Below are 24,551 nucleotides of genomic sequence, written 5' to 3' on the forward strand. Positions count from 1 at the left end.
TAAGTTTCATGTCAGCTAATATATTTTAATATTTCAACATTTTTTTTTAATTTTAGAACCTGTTGCGGGGAATTTTCCCATTCCCCCCTTCGAAGACCCGCCACTGGTTTTTTCGAAAAATTGTAGTAAATCGCAAAAGTTGAAACTGGCGGAGATATTGAACAAAAACAATTGCTATAATATCAATCAGGTCTTACGCTCGCAACTTTCGCATACGGACTACCTGAAATATTGATTTTATCAAAAAAATGAAAGAGATCAAAATTGTACAAAATTTAATTCTCTTAATTTTTGTGTAGGTGCATATTTGTTGTAAAACTAATAATAAACGAGATAATTTAATAATTCAGTAATTATGCTTTAACTGTCACTATTTTCTCCCCATAACTCGGAAATATCGACCGCACGAAAAAAATTATAATGAACGAAATTATAGAAAATTTCATTTTCAACAATTTTAGTTTATACACTTTTCGTCGAAAAGTTGACAATTGCGGAGATATTGAGCAAAAACTGTTCTTGTTTAAAATCAAGATGGCGGCTAACGCAACGGTGGAATTCAGTCGAGATTTTAAATTTATACTACTATTGACCCCCTAAGAATTAGACAAATAAAATTTGGGGAAGCTCGTAATGCAAGGTCAAATGCTATCCCGACTGGGCTATAATATATTATTGAATCTAATAATCCTCTCCTAATAAAAGTATGGTTAATATTTTTTTATAATAATATCTATAAGGTCATAATTGTAAATATTTTCGTAACCTGTAAAAGTTTTATCTCCGATATATCGGTTTTGTAAATATTATGATGTAGTTTAATAAAATAAAATTTGTTTTCTTAAAAATAATAATAAATATCATGCATTTATCAAGATAAAAAACACAGAAATTTCTTTTGGCGGTATACAGATAATAGATAAATTGTGATATTCTTATCATGTGTTCGCCGACCTATAAATAGTCAAATTGTTTAACTTTGCTTTTACAAATTAGCATGAATTCCTTAGCAATTATTGTATTATTGTTGTGTAGCAATTTGAAAATTGCTCTGAGCCAAACGGTAAGTTTTTATTTTATGTAAATAATTTTCTAGTGACTTATATGACAATATTATAATACCAGAATAGGTGTCCAGAAACTCTCCTGACAAAAGAATACCGGAGATTCTTCAGATAATTTTAAGATTTCTTCAAAAGTGTCATCTCCGCGATGGAGGTCGGCAATCATCATAGCTATTTGAACTTTGGAGACGGCTGCTCTGAAAAGTTCATTTGATGTACATCCGTACCATTCTCTCAGGTTACGCGGCCACGATATTTTGCGTTTCCCTATTCTTTTTCCTTGAATCTTTCCCTGGATAATGAGTTGGAGCAAAATGTATCTCTCTCCACGCGTAATATGTCCAAGATGTTCCAATTTTCTGGTTTTGATTGTATTTAAGACTTCAATTTCTTTATTCATCTTTCTGAGAACTTCTTTGTTTGTGACGTGTTCTGTCCATGACATTTTCCTAATTCTTCTATACACCCACAGTTCGAATGATTCTAGTTTTTTCATTCGTGCCGCATTAAAGGTCCAAGCTTCCATTCGGTAAAACAAAGTCGAGAAAACGTAGCATCTAGCCAACCTGACTCTTAGCTCTAACTTTAGATCTCTTGTGCAGAGCACTCTTCTCATTTTGTTAAAATTCTCACTAGCCTTCTTTATTCTAATTTTAATCTCCTGGAAGTAATACCCAATTAACCTAGCCTGAAAATGCATCATAATGGAGCTAAAACTCTTTAAATATAGCGTCTTGTAATTAGTTATTTTTTTCAGAATGCTTTTAGTAAAAAAAAAACGAAAACTGGCACGCCTATTTATCTTCCAGAGATCAAGCATTTTTGACACTGGATTATTAAATTGTGAGGTATTCTAAATACCTCAGAGGTATTTAGAATAACTTTTTCTTCTTATTCTTCTTCTTCTTCTTCTTCTTCTTCTTCTTTTTATTCTTCTTCTTCTTGTGTAGACATGACTCTTTCTGTTTCAATATACCTCCAGTAAATTGTCATTCCATGGTTTTCGTAGTATTGCCACTGATCGTCTTCCTATCGAGGAACCGTCTCTCGCCGTCCTTACTACTCTATTTGTTGTCGTTCGGTTTATGTGGTCCTTCCGTTCTACTCTTCTGTTTTTCACCCAGTTATTAATGTTGTCCATGTTGCATCTCTGTCGTATATCTGCACTTCTAGCTCTATCCCATAGTGTCTTACCATCGATTTTTCGAAGTGTTTTCATCTCTGGTCGTGTTTCTGCCGCGTATCTCATTATTGGTCTGATGACCGTTTTGTAAATTTTGCCTTTCACTTCTCTTCCGCTATTTTATTTCTCCGTATTGTGTCATTCAGGCAGCCTGCGGTTCTGTTTGCTTTATTCACCTGATCTTCCACTTCGGTTTCGAGCTTTCCGTAGCTAGATAGTGTGATGCCTATAGATATTTAAACTCCATTACTTGTTCTATTTTCTGACCCTCCAGCTCTAATTTAAACCTATTAGATTTGCTGTTATAACCTTGTATTTAGTCTTTTTTGAGGAAACTACCATGTTAAATTGTCTAGCGGTTATATTAAACTGGTGCAGCATACGTGCATTGTACATAACTTTCACTTTGCGAGATTAGTATTGCGTCGTCTGCATAGCAGAATATTTTAAATGTAAAGACTGAAATAGTTTTGTACACACTTATGACAACAGGTAAAAGGGGGAGAAGTGTACTTTTGAAGTGTGTAAAATTAATAATTCTTAGCTGAGCACTTTCGGCTTATAAAGCCATCTTCGGAGCTATGCTACAATAAAAGATCTCTAATGAATAATTGATCTTAGAATTCAAAGTTTAACTTACGTCAAAAAGGTCAAAATACCACTATGAAGAGAGATGGGTTCCAGTTATGATATGAAATACTTCTGTTTCTTATGTAGTTTTTTATTGGTTGGAAAAAACCTTGTCTGTTTTTTTAAAAAATTGTTCAATTTGCTGTTGGTTATTTTTGTATCCAGAAAAGTTAAACATCAAGAACGAGCACAAAGGACTTTCACACGAAAATTACATTATATATAAAACGAATATATGATCATGGTAAGGTCAAAAAGACCTTACCATTTGAATACTGCGGTGTCAGATAGCAGAATGGTCGTCTCGCATGGAGGATTTTTAATGACAGTCGATGTAGACAGGGTGTGCTCGTTAAGGTGTCTTCACATTTTCTCATATAAAGTGACAGTTGACATATGACATTTTTATCAATTGGATTGAACAACTTTTCAACAAAGTCTGTAGTTACATAAATCTGGTTTTTTAAAAAATAATGAAATACATATTGAAAACAGACTTAAGGTCTAGGATAAACCAATTGACAAGTTATCCTCCACAAACCAAACTCGAATCGGTTTTGAAAATTAATACATGATGTAAAGAAACTTGATGGTGAAGTTTTTTTAGGAAGATGGGAAATAAATTAACAATGAATTTTGTGAAATGTGATTTTTAAAAAGAATAAGCTGCCAAATGATTTATTACAAATATTGTTTTAAATGATGCTTTAGTAAAGAATTAAAAAATTTAAAAATTATTTTTTGATTGCATGAGGTCAAACTTCTTCCTCCAGAGTCTCCCACAAGAGTCTGAACAAAGGTTTATAGTTGTAATTAAGATTGATTTGTGTATTCAAGCAAAAATCAGGATTAAGTTTCATTTCTTTAGCTATCTCTAGATCTTTTAAAAGGTTCATTTGTCTATAGTTTTTGATTGGGATATTATGTAAAATTGTACTGTTTTCGGAAGGAGAGAAGGAATGGTTGCTAAATTTAACATGATAACCAAAATTTGATTTTTCTGGATTGTTGAGATGTTCTTTGATCTTCTGAGATAGGGTCCTCATAGTCCTGCCCACATAAGTCATGTTACAATCCCCACAAGACAGTTTGTAAATACCACTTTTATTTAGTTTGTCGATTTTATCTTTGGTGTGGCTGAAGATGGATTTGATGTTATTTTTCGTTTTGAAAGATATGTTAAGGTTACTGACTTTATTACAAAGTAATCTTGATACTTTTTCTGAAATTGGCCCTAAGTAGGATAAGGATCTATAAATAGCTGTAGTGTTGGGTTCGTTCTCTGTGTTAAAAGCTTGGTTTAGTCTCTTTAGAGAAGAATATTTTAAGTTGTTTTCCTCCCATATGGAATTCTTTTTCGTTGTGGAATTTTTTTTAGGTACAATTAATTATCTGTAATAGTTCAGGAGATGCAATCATTTACAAAAATTAAATGGTTAATAGCAAAATTATCTGACGGGTTTTCAGCCTGGCACCATCGAAAAATCGAAGCTACGCACCATAAACATTAAAAACTTTAAGGTACCGAGGAGGGGACAAAAGTGCAAACTCGTCCCTCCCTAACTTCTAGACAAGGATGGTCCTGAATTATGAATTATATTTTATTTTTAGGTGTCACCTGTAAATCCTCTTGATTTGGAAAATGAGAAGAGTGATGGCCGAGGTAAAACTATTATTCCAAGTTAATTTTAAACTAAATCTATTATTTTTGATCACTAACGTATACAATGTGTCTGCGTAAGTTAGACCCACATGGAAAACTTTTATTTATAAACTTTACGAGAATAATTTATACTTTATAAAAATCATTGTCTACAAGTCTAAAGCCTAGGAGTCAACCATCAGATATCAAATTTTATCAATTTTATACGAGGTACATACAGGGTGCCCCAAACCTCTGGTTTTCTTTGATTACGGCTAAACTATAAGATATACAAAAAAATGTTTTTAACAAAACTAATGTGTATCAAAGAGATCTATAATTTAAAATTTTTTCAATTATACAGTGTGAGTCAGAACGACGGTATGAACTAAAGTTGTATTTTTTTAAATGGAACACCCTGTATATTAAATCATTTTTGAATATATTATTTAAAAATATGAAAAATTTGTTTAAGGTCTTATAGGCCTAAAGTTAATAATTTTCGAAATATTTACATTTTTATTGAGAAAAATGGTAATATTTATAGGGTTGTGGATTATGTTTCCAAGGAAATAAAAATTTAAGTGGTAGGTCAAAGTTTTTAAAATATAGTGTTATTTTTAAATAATTTAATATTTTTTACTTTTAGCCATAAAATATACAGTGTGTGTGCCAATATACAATTTTCTCATTTTTTTAATGGGACACCCTGTATATTAGTTGTTTTGCGTTTTGTAGTAAATATTACAACCTTTCTTTTGGTATGAAGTTGTATGTACCTAGCATGTTTCGTTTTGTAGACATTTTAAAAAACTATAGATTTTACGTTTTTGCGGATTTTTTATTTAAAAATGTTTTTGCAAAAAGAATAATTATAATCTGGTTTTAGAAACATACACTAAAATATAAAATATGAAAATGAAAACGTAATTAGAGATTAAAATAAATCGTATGCCAGTACAATTCAATTGAATTTAATAACTTTAAATTATTTTACAAAAAATATTTTACCATATTAAGGAATGCATAAATTAGTTAATAAATTAAATAAACAACCAAATTTTAAATCAACCGTAGTAATTTTTCTACCGCAGCAACTTTCCTGTACCACATTAATTGTTAGTTATGTTGTATTTACGAGTAAGATCAGTTAATAACCTTTTAATTTACCTACATCTTGAGAACGTATAAAGTATGCTTTGAAACAAGTGAACGTTATGGAAGTATATTAAGAGAAAACAGTAGCGATCAACAGGTAGCGAAAACGCGTTCCAAGATTGCGGCTGTAATTTTGAATATTTTTTTCGAGATATTTGGCACACTTATTCGTAATATAATAAAGAATGGCGGTACAGAGCCCAATTAGAAAAATATATTAATATGTGGAAATTACTCTGTAATTAAATACAATATTAAAAAAACCAGCCTGTACCGCCATTAAGAAGAACAAAAAAATACACTTTCTTTCAAATGACACAAAATCTAGGCATCGGATAAAAAAGTTTATTTAAAGAAAGTGTATTTTTTTGTTCTTCTTAATAGCGGTACAGGCTCGTTTTTTTAATATTGTATTTAATTACAGAGTAATTTCCACATAATAATATACTTTTCAAATTGGGCTCTGTACCGCCATTCTTTATTATATTACGAAAACGTGTGCCAAATATCTCGAAAAAATATTCAAAATTACAGCCGCAACCTTGAAACGCGTTTTTGCTACCTGTTGATCGCTACTGTATCACCTTAAGAAGTAAATAGTATCTATAGTATTTTTACTACAAAAGCGATATTACGTAGGTCAAAATTTTTGACGTAAGAGAACTGTCAAAACATTAGAATGTGACTTTTTATTATTGCCATGTTTATTATAAACATGGCAATAATGAAAAGTCACATTCTAATGTTTTGACAGTTCTCTTACGTCAAAACTTTTGACCTACGTAATATCGCTTTTGTAGTAAAAATACTATATGTACCTACTCGTGTCACAAAAGCTGGTAATAATTTCTAATGGTTTTGCCCAAAACAAATGTCATATCCAAAAATTTTTCGGTTAAAAAATTTTAATTTATAATATAAAAAATTGTTACAAAAATTTCAACTACAAAAGTATTACCAGCTTTTGTGACACCAGTAAATACTTACTATGTATATTAATAAATAATTTGGCTGATACATTTAACATTCATGTGTTTGAAAGCATAGTTTATAATAATTTTTATATTCTCAAGATGTATGTAAGTAAATTTAAAAGGTAAATTAAAAGTTTAACTAAATACAATTTAACTAACAATTAATTTGGTACAGGAAAGTTGCTGTGGTAGAAAAATTACTACGGTTGATTTAAAATTTGATTGTTTATTTAATTTAGTAACTAATTTATGCATTCATTAATATGGTAAAATATTTTTTGTAAAATAATTTAAAGTTATTAAATTCAATTGAATTGTACTAGCATACGATTTATTTTAATCTTTAATTGCGTTTTTCTTTTCATATTTTATATTTTAGTGTATGTTTATAAAACCAAATTATAATTATTTTTTTTGCAAAAAATTTTTAAATAAAATATGTGCAAAAACGTAAAATCTATAGTTTTTTTTTTAAATATCTACAACACGAAACATGCTAGGTACATACAACCTTATACCAAAAGAAAGGTTGTAATATTTACTACAAAATGCAGAATTAATGTACAGGGTGTCTCATTTAAAAAAAATGAGAAAATTTTGTATTTGAAAATCGTGATAACACTGTATATTTTATGTCTAAAAGTAAAAAATATTAAATTATTTAAAAATAACACCATATTTTAAAAACTTTGACCTATGACTTAAATTTTTATTTCCTTGGAAACATAATCCACAACCCTATAAATATTATCATTTTTCTCAATAAAAATGTAAATTTTAATGTAAATTTGTTAAATCAGAAACAAGTCTGGCTAATTGGCTCTGCCAAAGCCATTTTTCAAAAAAAAAAAATTGTGAAATGTCAATTTCAAAAATTATCAACTTTAGGCCTATAAGACCTTGTACAAATTTTTCATATTTTTAAATAATATATTCAAAAATGATTTAATATACAGGGTGTTCCATTTAAAAAATATAACTTTAGTTCATACCGTCGTTCTGACTCACCCTGTATAATCAGAAATAATTTTAGATTATAGACCTCTTTGATACACATTAGTTTTGTTATAAACATTTTTTGTATATCATATAGTTTAGCCATAATCAAAGAAAACCAAAGGTTTGGCGCACCCTGTATACAGGGTGTTTGGTAAAGAATGGGTCATAGCTTAACCTTAGGTTCCTGAGGTTAAAATGGGTCGATTTAAGCTAACTTACCTTAGTACAAAAGTTGATAATAACCGAAATACAGGGTGTCAAAATTAAACTTTTATTTTATTTATTCTTGAATATTTCCTGACAGGCACGGGATAACAACGCGAAATTTGGTATGTTGGGGTTTTTTGGGATGGAGAATCTAAATTCGCTACCAAAAATGATGTATTACCCAGAGGGCGCCACATACGTCTTTCAGTGCTCATTTAAGACGTTCAGTTTTTTTATCCCCGCTCTATATACTTTTCGAATCAAAATTTTTATTCTCTTAATATTTTTACTTAAAAAAGGTTACTACATTTACCTCGCTAAATTCAACTTTTCTGCGATGCAACATATTTTTGTGCATAATATCATTGTAGCTAGACCCGAAAAATAAATTTAAAATCATAATAATTGTGCCAGTTCTCATATTTATGTCATTGCATCGCAAACTTCATTTGAAGAAATTTGCGATACATTTTTGTAATTTTTTTTTTGGTTTTAAGTTATTTTTCGGGTATATACACACACCGGCAAAATTAGCCGAACACCTTAAAAATGGGACATGTTTGATGTCACGAATTTCCTAAACCAGTGGTCCGATTTGAGTGATTCTTTTAGTATGTTATAGCCTTATTATTTAAGAATATTGTTGTAATAATATTGTTGCTAGACAGCTAAATATCATTTTATACCGGGTGTACCAATAATACTGTGTTTTTTTCTTAAAGTTTGGAACACCCTGTGGACTATGCTAGCATTTATTAAATATTGAATTTAAAACTCGATTATAGCCTTAGGCTTTCTTAACATTTCCTTTTTTGATCCATTTCCTTATGTTGGAAAATAAAAAAGTTATGGGCCTTAAAACCTAGCCATGTTTTTCATAGATAAATCCTAATAGTAGGGGAGGAAATTATGCTAAATTTGCAGTTACTCGAGCGTTATGGGGACCTATTATATTGTGAATAGTATGTGCTAAAACCTGAAAACGGTTAAGTTAAGTTTTCCATATATTGCAGGATTTTTCATTTTTGAATTTATTTTCCATTTGAAACAATCGTTTTTTCCGATTTTAGCGCGATCCATCCATAATTCCAAAAAAATTTGTCGAATAAAAGTTGCTTATTTTTACATATAGAATCCAAATCTGCTATAAAAATTTGGGAGCTCCTATTTAAGATTTTAAGTTAAATTCCCCACCCCACCTCCGTGGGGGGACGTGTTTGGTGCCATTCGATAAATTTTTCAAAAATATTGAATACGTGTATTTTGCAGTTTTTCGATCTGATGTTCAGCTAGTGCAGCTGAAATCCACGGGAGGTCGTCATTGTGACATCGCTTATTAATTTATTTATTTAATACATCTATTGAATTACTTTAAACTTGTTTATTAAACTAAGCAGATAGTGATGGTAGGGGAGCCCAAGCGGGGATTTTTTCAGTTACATGGGGAGAAACCTTGTACCCTGTAAATGTACCTATACCATAAATTGGTTCTTAAAACCGGGGAATTCATTAAGGTGGACCGAGATAAAAATCTATTCTTAGAAATCTAAAAAATCTATTCGCTTGGAGAGTAAATTAAAAATTTTAAATACGATATTTCGCGAAATGAACATCAGGTCGTAAAACTGCGAAATACACGTATTCAATATTTTTCAAAAATTTATCGAATGGCACCAAACAGGTCCCCCACGGAGGTGGGTGGGGGGTTACTTTAAAATCTTAAATAGGAGCCACTAACTTTTATTTAAGATTTGGATTCTTGACGTAAACATAAGCAACTTTTATTCGCAACATTTTTTTAAATTATGGATAAATGGCGCTATAATCGGAAAAAAACGATTGTTTCAAATGGAAAATAAATTAAAAAATGAAAAGTCCGCCAATATATCGAAAACTTAACTTAACCTTTTTCTGGTTTTAGCACATACTATTCACAATCCAATAGGTCACCATAACGCTCGAGTAACTGCAAATTTAGCATATTTTCCTCCCCTACTATGAGGATTTATCGATGAAAAACATGGCTAGTTGTTAAAGCCCATAACTTTTTTATTTTCCAACATAAGTAAATAAATCAAAAAGGAAAATGTTAAGAAAGCCTAAAGGCATAATTATGTTTTAATTTCAGTATTTTGTATATGTTAGAATAGACCACAGGGTGTTCCAAATTTTAAGAAAAAAACACAGTATTATTGTTACACCCGATATAAAATATTTAGCTCTCTAGCAGCAATATTATTACAAAGATTTTCTTAAATAATAACGCTATAATATACTAAAAGAATCACTCAAATCAGACCACTGGTTTAGGAAATTCGTGACATCAAACATGTCCAATTTTTAAGGTGTTCGGCTAATTTTGCCGGTGTGTGTATGATAATATGCAAAAAATTTGCAAAAAATGCTGCCTCCCAGATTTAAAACGCGTTTATCCCAAAAACGGTTGAGCTCAGCGAGATAAATCTACTATAACTTTTTTAAGTAAAAATATGAAGAGAATAAAAATTTTGCTTCAAAAATTATGTAGAGTGGGGGATAAAAAAACTGAACGTGATAAATGAGCACTGAAAGATATATGTGGCGCCCTCTGGCTAATACAGAATTTTTGGTGGCGAATTTAGATTTTTCGTCCAAAAAACCTTGCTTAACAAATTTCATGTTGTTATCCCATTCCTGTCAGGGAATATTCAAGAATAAATAAAATAAAATTTTAACTTTGACACCCTGTATTTGGGTTTTTATCAACTTTTGTACTAAGGTAAGTTAGCTTAAATCGCCCTATTTTAAGCTCAACAATCTATGGCCCGTTCTTTACCAAACACCCTGTATGTCAAAAAATATGAATTTCGCTCAAGAGTAAAATTTCTTTAAATTTCGCCATATCGAAAATTGTTGTTATGGAAAGTAGTTTGGAATGAAAAACTATAAGTCTGTATCCCGCGTATGAAAAAAAAGTTGATTAATAGCAGGCTGAAAATTTGTCAATAGCTTAAGGGTGTCTAGTCGGACAAACTTTGATATATGAGAACACTGGAACAGGGGAAGTTTTAATTGTGGAACAGGTTATAAATTCGGAACTTCAGACACGAAAACGTCACATGTATTTTGTCCGGCAGAACTTATAAATTAATTTTTGTTACCCTTTCATTAAACTCTCATGCAAAAATCAAACTGCTATTTATTACTAAATAGGCATTTTAATGAGTGGAACACCTAGAATATGTCAAATGACAGGAATTATGACAGATGACAAATAGCAGTCTGATTTTTGCATGAGAGTTTAATGAAAGGGTAACCAATCAATTGGAAGTTCTGTCGGACAAAATACATGTGACGTTCCAAATTTTTAACCTGTTCCACAATTAAAACTTCCCCTGTTCCAGTGTTCCCATGTATCAAAGTTTGTCCGACTAGACACCCTTAAGCTTTTAACAAATTTTCAGCTTGCTATTAATCAACTTTTTTTCATACGCGGGATCCAGACCTACTACGTTTTAATATGGATTTACATCCTTCTAATTATAAAAATTTGCAATTTTTTTCCTAATATTAGATATGTCTCTCAAAAATACTCTCTTTCTCTCTATCATTTCATTAACTTTTATACTAATAATACTAAGTTAAAAGTAAAATTTTGCAAATAGTCTTGACTGATTATCGGAGAATAGGCCATTTTTGGGAAAAGTTATTTACCAGCAATTTTATTGCTGGAATCGAAGCTTATGATTATATATATTAATAATATAGGTATGCAAAGTCCGCAGATAGTGTGCTACTTTTTTTTTTCGTGTTACAAAAATCGTGTTTTTTCAATTATTGCTCTATAACTCCGAAGATTTTAACTTTACAACAAAAACACTCAAATAAAAATTCACCGCAATTAAATTCTGCATAGAGATATGTTTTTACCGATCTGCTCCGACGAAATTTTCCTCGGAAAATGCGGGTTTTCTCAACAAAATCTTTAATTTTCAAATAAAGTTTTAGATAAGTCGAAGACGAAGTAGTTTTCAATCCTAATAGTAAATAATTAATATTGAAAATATTAAAAATATTACAAAAAGATTTTTAAATTGAAAACTTATTGGTACACTTTCCTGGTGACACCTCCAAGACTTCTACAATTTGCAAGTCAAATGGATGCTGCAGTGAAGACGAGAGGGAAGGAATTCTACACTATGCAATTCACATCACCCGTCTGCAGCTGGTAAGGTTGTATAAGTCGTATACTTATAGTCGTATTACTCCGTAGAGTAACTAGGTGCATTTTTTCGTTGGACCTTTACCAGCTGCAGACGGGGGATGTGAATTGCATAGTGTAGAATTCCTTCCCTCTCGTCTTCACTGCAGCATCCATTTGACTTGCAAATTGTAGAAGTCTTGGAGGTGTCACCAGGAAAGTGTACCAATAAGTTTTCAATTTAAAAATCTTTTAGTAATATTTTTAATATTTTCAATATTAATAATTTACTATTAGGATTGAAAACTACTTCGTCTTTCAATGCCAGATGGCGCTAGCCACCTACTATCATCACTTCAGTTGCAATGGGTGAGAAAACCTCTCGATGCGAATCAGTTAAAATATGGAGAACAGTGCCTACGTTCTTTCCGATGAAGGCTCCAATAAGAGCCGAAAATCGCGATTCAAGGGACTGGACTGCACTCCGTATTCTAATTGAAAAGTAAGATTGTTTTGCCTTCGCATTGCAACTGAATAAAAATGGTATACATTTTTATTTTAGATAAGTAATTATCTACCAATGGCAATAATTAAATAATTTGGTGACTTGAAAGCCTTCTTGGTTTAGATTATACTTCCAGAAGCTGGTGAAAATTGAACGAATATTTTAGCAACAATTCAATTGTTAATTAATAATTTACGGTCGCAATAATAACCAAAATGTTTATGATACACTGATCAAACTTCGAAATCTTATAAAGATGAGATGCATATTTAATATTTTGTCGACAAAATATAAATTTTTTATTTTTTTGCATAGTCTTTAAATGTTAAAAAAATAGTTATAAACAAATTAACGTTTCTCAGAAAGTTTTTATTATATTCTAATTTTAAAAAACAGTTAAAATGCGTATTCTAAATAACTTGAAAATGAATGCTTTAAAACTTTTTTGCAACCATTTGCAAAAAAGTTATGAAACAGCACAATAAACATACGATTTCTACGTTGTTTATAATTTTTTTAATTCTTTCAATGCGTAGAAGTGAATTTAAACTACAAGCTAATTATTTACAAAAAATATCGATTATTAGTTTAATTGTTATATTTTAATTAAATATTATAAATATTTTTTTTTGTAATTTACACTCGCGAAAATAGACTAATACAGTGCGGTAGCTAAAATTTTTACTCGCAGCGACGACCACCGCGCGCCGTAAATAAAATTATATTATTATGTATGCTGCGAGTCAGTCGCTTCGAGTGAACATTTTAGCTCCGGCTCTGTATCAAGCGTACTTTCGCACTAAAAATTACAATAAAGAATATTTTTAATCTTTGATTGAAATATAACCATTGAACTAATATTTGATATTTTTTGTGAGTAATTAGATTGTACCATAGACTCACTTAAGCTTTGAAACAATTAAACAAATTATAAACAACGGACCTATCGTATATTTACTTTGCTGTTTCATAACTTTTTTGCAAATGGTTGGAAAAAAGTTTTAAAACGTTCATTTTCAAGACCTTTGAAATACGCATTTTAAGTATTTTTTAAAATTAGAATATATTAAAGAATTTCTGAGGAATGTTAATTTGTTTATAACTATTTATTTAAACATTTAAAGAATATGCAAAAAAAAAGAAAAATTTATATTTTGTCCACAAAATATTTATAATCTTTCTGAGTTTGATCAATGTCTCATGATTATTTTGGTTGTTATTGCGACTGTAAATTGTTAATTAACAATTGAATTGTTGCTAAGATATTCGTTTAATTGTCACCGGCTTCTGCAATTATAATATATGTTAAAAAAGCTTTTATTTCACCAAGTTATTTATTTATTGGTAAATCATAACTTACCCAAAAAATTAATTTGAAAATTCGAGATTTTTTTGGGAAAACCCACATTTTCCCAGGAAAATTTTAGTCGGAGAAAATCTGAAAAAAACATGCCCCTATGTAGAATTAAATTGGGGTGAATTTTTATTTGAGTGTTTTTGGTGTAAAGCTAAAATCTTCGGAGTTATAAAGCAATAATTAAAAAAAAAACACGATTTGGGGGAGCCATTTTGTTAATAAAAAAAGTAGCCCACTATCTGCGGACTTAGCATACCTATATTAATAATATACAGGATCATAGTATTCCATTCCAGAAATAAAATTGATGGTAAATAACCTTTCTTTGTACTTTGCTAATTAGACCAGAATATTATTACTATTTTTTTTTTCAAAATTTATTGATTATGCAAAAAAACGAAAAATTTATATTTTGTCAATAAAATATGAAATAAGCATCTCATCTTTATAATCGTTATAAGTTTGATCAATGTCTCATGATTATTTTGGTTGTTATTGCGACTGTAAATTGTTAATTAACAATTGAATTGTTGCTAAAATATTCGTTTAATTTTACTGGAGTTTGGAATTACAATCTACACCAAAAAAGCTGTTATATCACTAAGTTATTTAATTATTGATAAATAATTACTTACCTAAAACTTTATTTGAAAATTAGAGATTTTGTTGGGAAAACCCTCATTTTCCGAGGAAAATTTTTGTCGGAGCAAATCGGTAAAAACAAATATTTATGCAAAATTTAATTACGGTGAATTTTTATTTGAGTGTTTTTGTTGTAAAGTTAAAATCTTCGGAGTTATAGAGCAATAATTGAAAAAAACACGATTTCTCGTCGCCGTTTTGTTTATAAAAAAAGTAGCACACTATCTGCGGATTTTGCATACCTATATTATTAATGTATAGAATCTTATAATTCGATTCCAGCAATAAAATTGCTGGTAAATAACTTTTCCATGTATTTTTCTAATTAGCCCGGAGTAAAAACAAATAGATACTTATGTTTAATTATTTAAACAAAATACTAGCTTAAATAAACAGTTAACAAAGAATTTTTATAAAAAATGCAAGGAGGCACTCCAAATTAAAAAAGAACATCAATAAATTTTCTCTGCTTATAACTGGAGTATTATACTCCACTCCAAGTCCAATAACTGAATTTTGACAATAAAATCGAGAAAGTAGTGCAACCGCTTTGTCATTAAACCCTTCATTTTTGGCGCATCATAGACAGCTCATTTTTACAAGAATCATTTTGATTTTTTTTTGTTTTAACTTAAATTTTTAGTCTTCTAATGCCTAGTTGCACCAACAAATCTTAAGCTCCAGCTTAGCGAAGCTCTACTTATATATTTTCGATTTTTATCTAAGCACGTCTTAATTGAGACGAAGTATAAGTACACCAGGGCAATAAGGCAAAAATATACCATGTTAGGGACACTTGAGCAGCCAGGTTGCAAATGGGTTTTTTGGGTACTATATAGGTACCTAATATATTATAAATACAAAAATGCCCGTCACAGTTTGGACGAGAAATTTAATTATTAACAAATAAGTGTCAAAAATGGCAGTTTCTTCGTTTAAATCGCTACAGGTAAAAACAGGGTAAATAAATATCTGATTTATAATATTTTTCTTAGTAGATGAGCCAAGGTTAAAAATAGCGCTTTTTGAATTTTGGTTCGATCATTTGTTGCTTCGGATATTGCATAATAAAACTAAAATTTCGAAAATAAAAAATTTGCTGTAACTTTTGCGAAAATGAATTTAAGACTTTCATATTGCATGAAAAGTTGAGTCAAACAGTCCACACAATACACAAAAAAGACGATTCGTCAGTTAGTTTAAATTTTGTTCAATTTGTTTATTCCAAAGAGCTTTCTTTTCGCAATGTTATTGTCCAGAAAATAATAATGATATAGCAATTCTGTGAAAACAACGTGAAAGAAGAAAAGTCATATTTTCAAAACGTTTAAAAAAATAATTAAAACGTCATTTTTATCACATCAGAAAACATTTTACTAAAATAGAGTCATTTTTAGCTTATAAACAATTTGAATAACTTTATTAATATTCACTGTAGGCTAAAACTACGATGAGATTTGAAAAATTAGTATTTTTGTACGAATGTTCAATGAAAAACTTTTCGCCTAGGTTAATTACGGTCAAAGTTAGCCACTTTTTTATTTAATTGACGGCTACTTTGTTTATAACAATTAAGCAACCTAACTAGAGCTATTTTGAAGTTGAAGATATATAGTTTATGTGTAAAATTTTGAGTAAACTTTGAACCTCAACAGAGTGCTTAATAAAGTTTTAAAAATGTCGTCCGTACGGAATTAATTCGTGGTCGGTTGAGGGGAAATATTAAAATCCGTGAACTGAAAAAATGAAAATGATTCTGCAAACATATTCTGCGATTAATATCGTCGGAGCTTGTTGATTGATTTTGATCATAATTTTTTTAATTTGTATGTACTCGTAGTCATATAGAGTACGTTATGTACACACATCCCCACCTAACACTACAAAATGTTAAAGAGAACCCCCCTAATCACTCAGGGATATGAAAAATAGATTAGGACCGATCATAAGACCTACCGAATATGCATATATAATTTCATAAAAATCGGTCAAGCGGTCTCTGAGGAGTATGGAAAGTAACACTGTGACAGGAGAATTTTATAGATGTAAATATATAGATGGCTATTAACAAATAGGGGTTGGTGATAAAAGAGTGAAAATTAATGGTGGTATGTATTTTTTAATTCTACATCATATAAAATTAAGGTAGATAATTGTGTCCAAAAAAATAAAAAATAATGTCATGGTAGCAGCCCCCCTTATAAATTATGGGTATAAAAAATAGATTAAAACCTCTTCACCGTCCTATAGGATATACGTGTAAAATTTCATAAAAATCGGCCAAGCCGTTTCGGAGTAGTATGGTAACCAACACTGTTACAGGAGAATTTGATGTATATAGAAGTAACTGAGAATTAAATAATAAAAGCGGCTAACTTTGAGCTTAATTAACCTAGGCAAAAAGTTTTTTTTCTGAAAATTCGTGTAAAAATACCAGCTTTTGAAAAACTAAAGTATGATTTATTCTATAGTAAATATTAACAAAGCTATTCAAATTGTTTTTAAGCCAAAATTGACTCTATTTTACTAAACTTTTTTTCGGAGTGATAAAAACGACTGTTTAATGATTTTTTGAACATTTTTAAAATATAACTATTCTTCTTGCATGTGGTTTCCACAGAATTGCTATGTCATTATTATTTTCTGAACAATAATATTGCAAACAAAAAGCTCTTTGCGATCAACAAATTGAATAAAATTTAAACTAATTGACGAATCGTCTTAAAATTTTTTGTGCATTATATGGAATGTTTGACTCAACTTTTCTTGCAATATGAAAGTCTTAAGGCCATGTTCGCAAAAGTTATAGCTCGTTTTTTATTTTTGAAATTTTAGTCTTATATTGCAATTTTTGAAGCAAAAAATGATAGGACCAAAATTCAAAAAGTGCCATTTTAAAACTTGGCTGATCTTCTAAAATACGATTACTCTAAATAATATACAGGGTGAGGCAAATAAAGGGCATATTAGAAATATCTCGAGAACTAAAGGCAACAAAATCATGAAAATTGCAATAAAGGGGTTTTGAAGGATGATCTATTAAATGAAAATATTTTCATCTCTTTGCCATTTCCGGTTATTACAACTTCGTTTTTTTTTTTAATGGGACACCCTGTATATTTTTACATTTTTGGATTCTGTTCGATGTCTTCTTTCTTAAAATATGAGGTTTTGCAATATTATACAGGGTATTTTAAAAGATAATTACTTTGTTTTAATAATTTCGTAGCAAAATTAACACCCTGTAGAATTGTAATAGTTTGACATCTAAAACTCTACTTATGTTCAAATGATTTTTAATATACTCTACTATTGTTAAGAATCATTAGTATAGCTTAATTTTTAATTTTAGTACACAGGGTTGGTCGAAACTCGGAATGAGTATTTTCTGAGTTTTCTTAAATGGAACACCCTGTATATATATATATATAATATATATAATGGATTTCTACGGCTGTCGCCGCCTCTCCATACCCAGCTTCCAATTTTTTCTATCGTAACACGTATCTTCATCTAATTGCCTCGAATCCATTGCGTCCTGAATATTGTCCCTCCAGCTTCTCCGTGGTCGTCCCCTTCTTCTTCTCTCCGGTGGGACCCACTCTAATATTTTTCTCGGCCAGCGAGTCTCATTCATTCTTTTAACGTGCCCGAACCACGTCAGCTGTCTCTTTTCAATATCGTCCATTATAGTTTTTTCCACCTTCATACGTTCTCTAATTGTTTCATTTCTTACATGTTCTAATCTGGAAACCTGAAAACTTCTCCTCAAGAAGTCCATTTCTGTACTAAGTAGCTTCTTTTTATTTCTTGCACTTATGTCCCAAACTTCTGCACCGTAGATTGTAGCGCTCTTCATTTTACTTTCATATATTCTTTTCTTTGTTTCCTTCCTGATATCTTTGTCCCATAAAATTGAATTGAGAGATCTAGTGATGCTTCTACCTTTATTGATCCTGTGTTGTATTTCATCTTCACTATTTCCTCGTTTGTTAAATATAGCTCCCAAATATTTGCATTGTTTCACACCAACAATATGTCCTTGTTCCAATGGTAGGTTTCCTACCATTCTGTATTTTAGTATTGTAATGAAATGATATTTTATGGTACTTTTTTATTTCTTAAGCATTCCCTATACCTAACTGCTTAAGTTTGTGCTTAATTGTTAATCGCACCAACAATCTTAACCAGTATGGATTAATATGTATTTATTTCTGAAAAAATATTTAGGATTGAGTACTTTCACGGCCAACCTAATAAAATTTTACGTAATTTTTGTTGCAATTAATGTTTAGCTTGAATCACCAATAACTCACAAATTAAAGCAGTTAGTTATAGGGAATGCTTAAGAAATAAAAAATACTATAAAATATCATTTCATTACAATACAAAAATACAGTTCTATTTAAGAAAACTCAGAAAATACTCATTCCGAGTTTCGACCAACCCTGTATACTAAAATTAAAAATTTAGCTATACTAATAAGTCTTAACAATCGTAGAGTATATTAAAAATCATTTGAACGTAAGCAGAGTTTTAGATGTCAAACTACTACAATTCTACAGGGTGTGAATGTTGCTATGAAATTAATAAAAAAAAACGTAATTATCTTTTAAAATACTCTGTATAATTTTACAAAACCTCATATTTTAAGAAAGAAGACATCGAACAGAATCCAAAAATGTAAACATATACAAGGGTCCCATTTAAAAAAAACGAAGTTATAAACAACTTCCGGCATAACCGAAAGTTGCAAAGAGATGAAAATATTTTCATTTAATAGATCATCCTTCAAAACCCCTTTATTCCAATTTTCATGATTCTGTTGCCTTTAGTTCTAGAGATTTTTCTAATAGGCCAGTTATCTGCCTCACCCTATATAGGGTGAGGCAGATAACTGGCCTATTAAAGCATATTAGTTTTATTAGGAATCAGAAATACATTAAAAAAATAATTACGGATGTTTTCTATAACTGTTTTATTGATTTTTTTGGTTTAACATTGCATGAGTTTCTGTACTTAGTTCAGGCTGTATCGTCGCCCCCGTTAGGTAAATTATTCAAAATATTCGATTTTTTTGCTCAAACTTACTCAAAAGAGGTCCTTATAACAAATCCACAGAGTGCCAGGCAGCACCGTCAGTCGTCAAAAAATTGTTTAAACTAATTTTTTAAACAAATTCATAAAAATAATTTTTTCACATCGAACAAATTTTTTAGATCATTTGGGCCAATCTGGGCATAAAAGATCTCTTAGGATTTTTTTTCTAAAATTAATTGTTGTCGAGTTATACGCGATTTAAATTTGGAAAAACGCGAAAATAGCCATTTTCAAGGCTTAATAACTCGGTTAAAAATTATTATTATGAAAGTCAGAAAGTGACCAAAACAAAGTTTAAAGTCCCCCCTGCAATATCCTGAAGAAATTTGTGTCATTATTGTATTACTCAGCGGTTATTTTTAATTATCAACAATGAGCGCTAAATTTGTCCGAAGTGAAAAAATTGTTTTTGTGAATTTGCCCAAAAAAAATTGTTTAAACAATTTTTCGACCACGGTACCGCCTGGCATCCTGTAGATTTGTTATAAGGACCTCTTTTTGAGTAAGTTTGTGCAAAAAAAAAAACGAATCGGAATAATTTACCTAACGAGTGCGACGAAATAGCCTGAACTAACTGCAAATTAATTTTAACATTCACAAACATTTATTGCATTTTCTTAGAAACGAAACAAGAAGATATACAGATTCTTTTGAAGAATGCACTTGCGGTCGATAGAGAGAACAGAATCCAGAAATATCAAAACATTGTTACTAACTTATTGTTTGACCAATGTAAATATTTAGTTGGCACAAGTAAAACACCATTATGTCGCCATAATCCACTTGAACAAAAGTCAGATGGTTCCACCACTTATCCAAGAAACTGTAGAGAGATTTTAAAAAGTGGTAAGCAAAATATTAATTATCTATTCCTCTTTTTAAAGTGTCTATCCATTCCGGATGTTGGCGATTATCACGGCTCTTGACTTTGTTTTACCGCAACACAGAACAGTTCAGTGGTAGTCGTGTTATACCACTTTCGTAAAGGACCCGGCACAAACCTTATGCAAAAAAGGTCCCAGTGGATTTCGTTCATACTTTGGGAAAATACTCTTTGAAGCATCCTAATAAAAAGTTCTCATGGGCACAACTCAATCGTATGAAGGATTTTCAAGATATAGAGGCCCAAACTCGGAAAATTATAAGATTTACGGGGTATTCCAATTCCGTGAGTTACTGGTTATTTGGCGACATGTAGAAGTTTGGATCAAGGAAAAGTACTAGTAGTCTAGAATTTTTTCCTGGCTATCCAATGGCGACCTTTACTTTGACCTTGACCTTCAACGGACGTCATCTTCTAGAGTTTCGAGGGTTTCAGGCATTCAATTGATATAAACAGATTACTCATGGGTTTTTGGGACCGCAAAACACGAATATGCCATCAGAATTGCCCTCCGGATGACGTGGTGGCCAGGGCCACTGCAAGGGACGTCATCTTGTAGAGTTTCGATGGTTCTCGGCATTTAATTGATGCAAATGAATTAGTGGAGGGTTTTTTGAGGTCGCTCAACACGAATATGCCACCAGAACCGACTCCCGGAGCATCTGGTTTCCAAGGTCAATGAAAGGGGCTCCTGGATTTTCGAGGGTCTTTGGTACTACATTAATGCAAACAGACTAGTTATAGGTTTTTGAGGTCACTGAACATGAATACGTGATCAGCACAGCCACAGGAGCACCTGGTGCCTAAGACAGGTTATCTTCTGGAGTTTCGGAGGAATCAAATGGATTACCCTTAGGTTTTTGGGGTTGCCGAACATGCATACTACCGAACATGCACTATGGCACGTCATCTTCTAGAATTTCGAGGGTTCTCGGTACCAAACTGATGCAAATGTATTAGTACACACCGAGTATTCGGATGTTTTTTGAGTTGCTGTTCAAAGAAAGCGTATAAATTGATGAATAGTTTTTTTTGCTATTTGTAGAGTTTTAATAAAATAACTATGTTGTGCTATTCAATTGTTTTAATTAATTATAAAAAATATAAACTCAATTTATATCTGACAATGTTTTTCCTTCATTTATTTTAATATTGATTTACTGCATTCTATTTTACTAGTGGTATTCATCGTGGCCACTAGATACTCCAGAGTCTTTTATATAAGCCATATTCGTGTTCAGCAACCCCAAAAATACAAGAGTAATCCGCTTGCATCAATTTAGTACCGAAAACTCTCGAAACCACAGAAGATGGCGTGTCTTAGACACCAGGTACCCCGGCGTCTGTTCTTATGGCGTATTTGTGTTTAGCAGCCCCAAAAACTAATGAGTAATACCCACCTGAACTCCAGAAGAAAATCTGCCTTAGGCACCAGGTGTTCCGTGGATCGTATATGATATCGAATTCACGTTCAGCAGCCCCAAAAACCGGTGAGTAATCAGTTTCCATTAATTTAGTAGCTAAAGCTCTCGAATCTCCAAAGCATGACATGCTTTTGGCACCAGGTACCCCGATGTCTGTTTTGATGGGGTATTCGTGTTCAGCAACTCCAAAAACCTATGAGTAATCCGGTTGCATCCATGTAGTACCAAAGACTCTCGAAACTACAGAAGCCCCTTTCATTGACCTTGGAAACCAGGTGCTCCGGGAGTCGGTTCTGGTGGCATATTCGTGTTGAGCGACCTCAAAAAACCTTCCACTAATTCATTTGCATCAATTGAATGCCGAAAACCATCGAAACTCTAGAAGATGACGTCCCTTGCAGTGACCCTGGCCACCACGTCATCCGGAGGGCAATTCTGATGGCATATTCGTGTTTTGCGATCCCAAAAACCCATGAGTAATCTGTTTATATCAATTTAATGCCTAAAACCCTCGAAACTCTAGAAGATGACGTCAGTTGAAGGTCAAGGTCAAAGTAAAGGTCGCCATTGGATAGCCAGGAAAAAATCCTAGATTACTAGTACTTTTCCTTGATCCAAACTTCTACATGTTGCCAAATAACCAGTAACTCACGGAATTGGAATACCCCGTAAATCTTATAATTTTCCGAGTTCGGGCCTCTATATCTTGAAAATCCTTCATACGATTGAGTTGTGCCCATGAGAACTTTTTATCAGGATGCTTCAAGGAGTATTTTCCCAAAGTATGAACGAAATCCACTGGGACCTATTTTCCATAAGGTTTGTGCGGGGTCCTTTTGAAGCCAGGAAATGAGTCTTTTTCCCGGTCCACTTTTACCATTAACATTCCCTTGGAAAATCAATTAGAGAAGGTCGTGACGTTATTGATTTCTCATTTCATGTTCTATATCATCAATATGGCATCTACACTCCTAGCGGAGTGATTGACGCCCTCTTTGGGCTTTTGTCGCGGTGAATCAATCCGCATTAACTTTGTCGCTTTACAATTGGTTATGTGACTGGGTATCTTCTACAATTTTCCTCCATTGGTTCCTGTTTTTGCTTCTGGTTACCCATTCTCTGACTCCCATCTTCTTAAGGTCCTCCACTATCTGGTTCTCCCATCTAGTTTTGGGTCTTCCTCGTGGTCTGCCTGATACAGGTCTCCATTTGGAAATTTTCTTGATAACGGCTTCTGGATTCCTCTTTTCTATATGTCCCAAACATCTAAGTCTCTGTGCCTTGATAAATCTGACGATGTCTTTTCCTTTCAGAAGTTCTCTTACTTCGTGGTTCATGAGTTTTCTAAATTCATTATTACCTAAGTTTAATGGCCCTGCTATCCTCCGAATTATTTGCCTTTCTAGGATCGTCAATCTTTCTTCCATTTTCTGTGTCAAACACATTACTTCAGCATCATATGTGATTACGGGTCTAATTGCTGCTTTGTAAATTTTCAGTTTTGTATTCTAAGTAAGCTTCTTATCTTTAAGGAAGTTACTGTATTTCCAGTAGGTTCTGTTTCCTGCCTGGATTCTTTCATTAATTTCGATACTTCTATCATTAGTTCCTTTAAAATTTTCTTGATAACGGCTTCTGGATTCCTCTTTTCTATATGTCCCAAACATCTAAGTCTCTGTGCCTTGATAAATCTGACGATGTCTTTTCCTTTCAGAAGTTCTCTTACTTCGTGGTTCATGAGTTTTCTAAATTCATTATTACCTAAGTTTAGTGGCCCTGCTATCCTCCGAATTATTTTCCTTTCTAGGATCCTCAATCTTTCTTCCATTTTCTGTGTCAAACACATTACTTCAGCATCATATGTGATTACGAGTCTAATTGCTGCTTTGTAAATTTTCAGTTTTGTATTCTAAGTAAGCTTCTTATCTTTAAGGAAGTTACTGTATTTCCAGTAGGTTCTGTTTCCTGCCTGGATTCTTTCATTAATTTCGATACTTCTATCATTAGTTCCTTTAACTGAGACTCCAAAATATTTAAAATGTTCTACCTTTTCAAATTCATATTCACCAATATTTAAGCTTATCATATTTACTGGGTTTTTTCTTGAGCATATTAGGTATTTTGTTTCGTTTTGATTTATTTCTAAACCCATTTTGGATGCTTCTTTGCATAACTTCGTAAATTCTTCCTTTAAACTGTTTAGGTTTCTGCTGATTAATGCATTTTCTATATAGATATTCTACTTTTAATTTTTAATGATCATCAGAATATCACACTCTTTCCTCATTGTACGCAGTACTTCTACATTAGTAATTCGGTTAGCCCAGAATTTAGGTATGAAAGATGGGCCTATAGCACCACATTTCGAAAGCCTCGAGCCGATTCATAAATGCATAGAAGTTTATTACTTTCCAATTTTTGGAAAATGTGAGGTTGTCCTTTTTTGGAAGCTTAATAATGTTACCTTTTTTCCAGCCTGCTGGAATGCGGTTTGTTTCCCACACCTCTCTGATTATGGGGAGTAAAATTCAGCGGTTAGATGCGGGTCAGTTTTAAGTAATTCGGAAGCAATTTTATCGATTCCCGGGAACCTGTCATTTCTC

At 31.7% G+C, this 24,551-nt stretch overlaps 1 protein-coding gene across 2 annotated transcripts in view; it reads left to right on the forward strand.

The window, feature by feature from the left end:
* The first annotated feature begins 890 nt into the window (after positions 1–890).
* The window catches only part of LOC126885051 (fibrinogen-like protein 1), a 53,600-nt gene continuing 29,939 nt past the window's right edge, over positions 891–24,551 (forward strand). The window contains exons 1-3 of one of the 2 annotated variants that reach the window (XM_050651480.1): positions 891–1,063; positions 4,489–4,540; positions 20,263–20,487. In XM_050651480.1, the coding sequence (XP_050507437.1) occupies positions 998–1,063; positions 4,489–4,540; positions 20,263–20,487 (343 nt within the window). In that variant the 5' untranslated portion in view covers positions 891–997. The remainder of the gene's footprint in view (positions 1,064–4,488; positions 4,541–20,262; positions 20,488–24,551) is intronic. The other variant, XM_050651481.1, reaches the window with a different exon arrangement.

Source organism: Diabrotica virgifera, chromosome 5, assembly GCF_917563875.1.
Source record: "Diabrotica virgifera virgifera chromosome 5, PGI_DIABVI_V3a".
NCBI lineage: Eukaryota > Metazoa > Arthropoda > Insecta > Coleoptera > Chrysomelidae > Diabrotica > Diabrotica virgifera.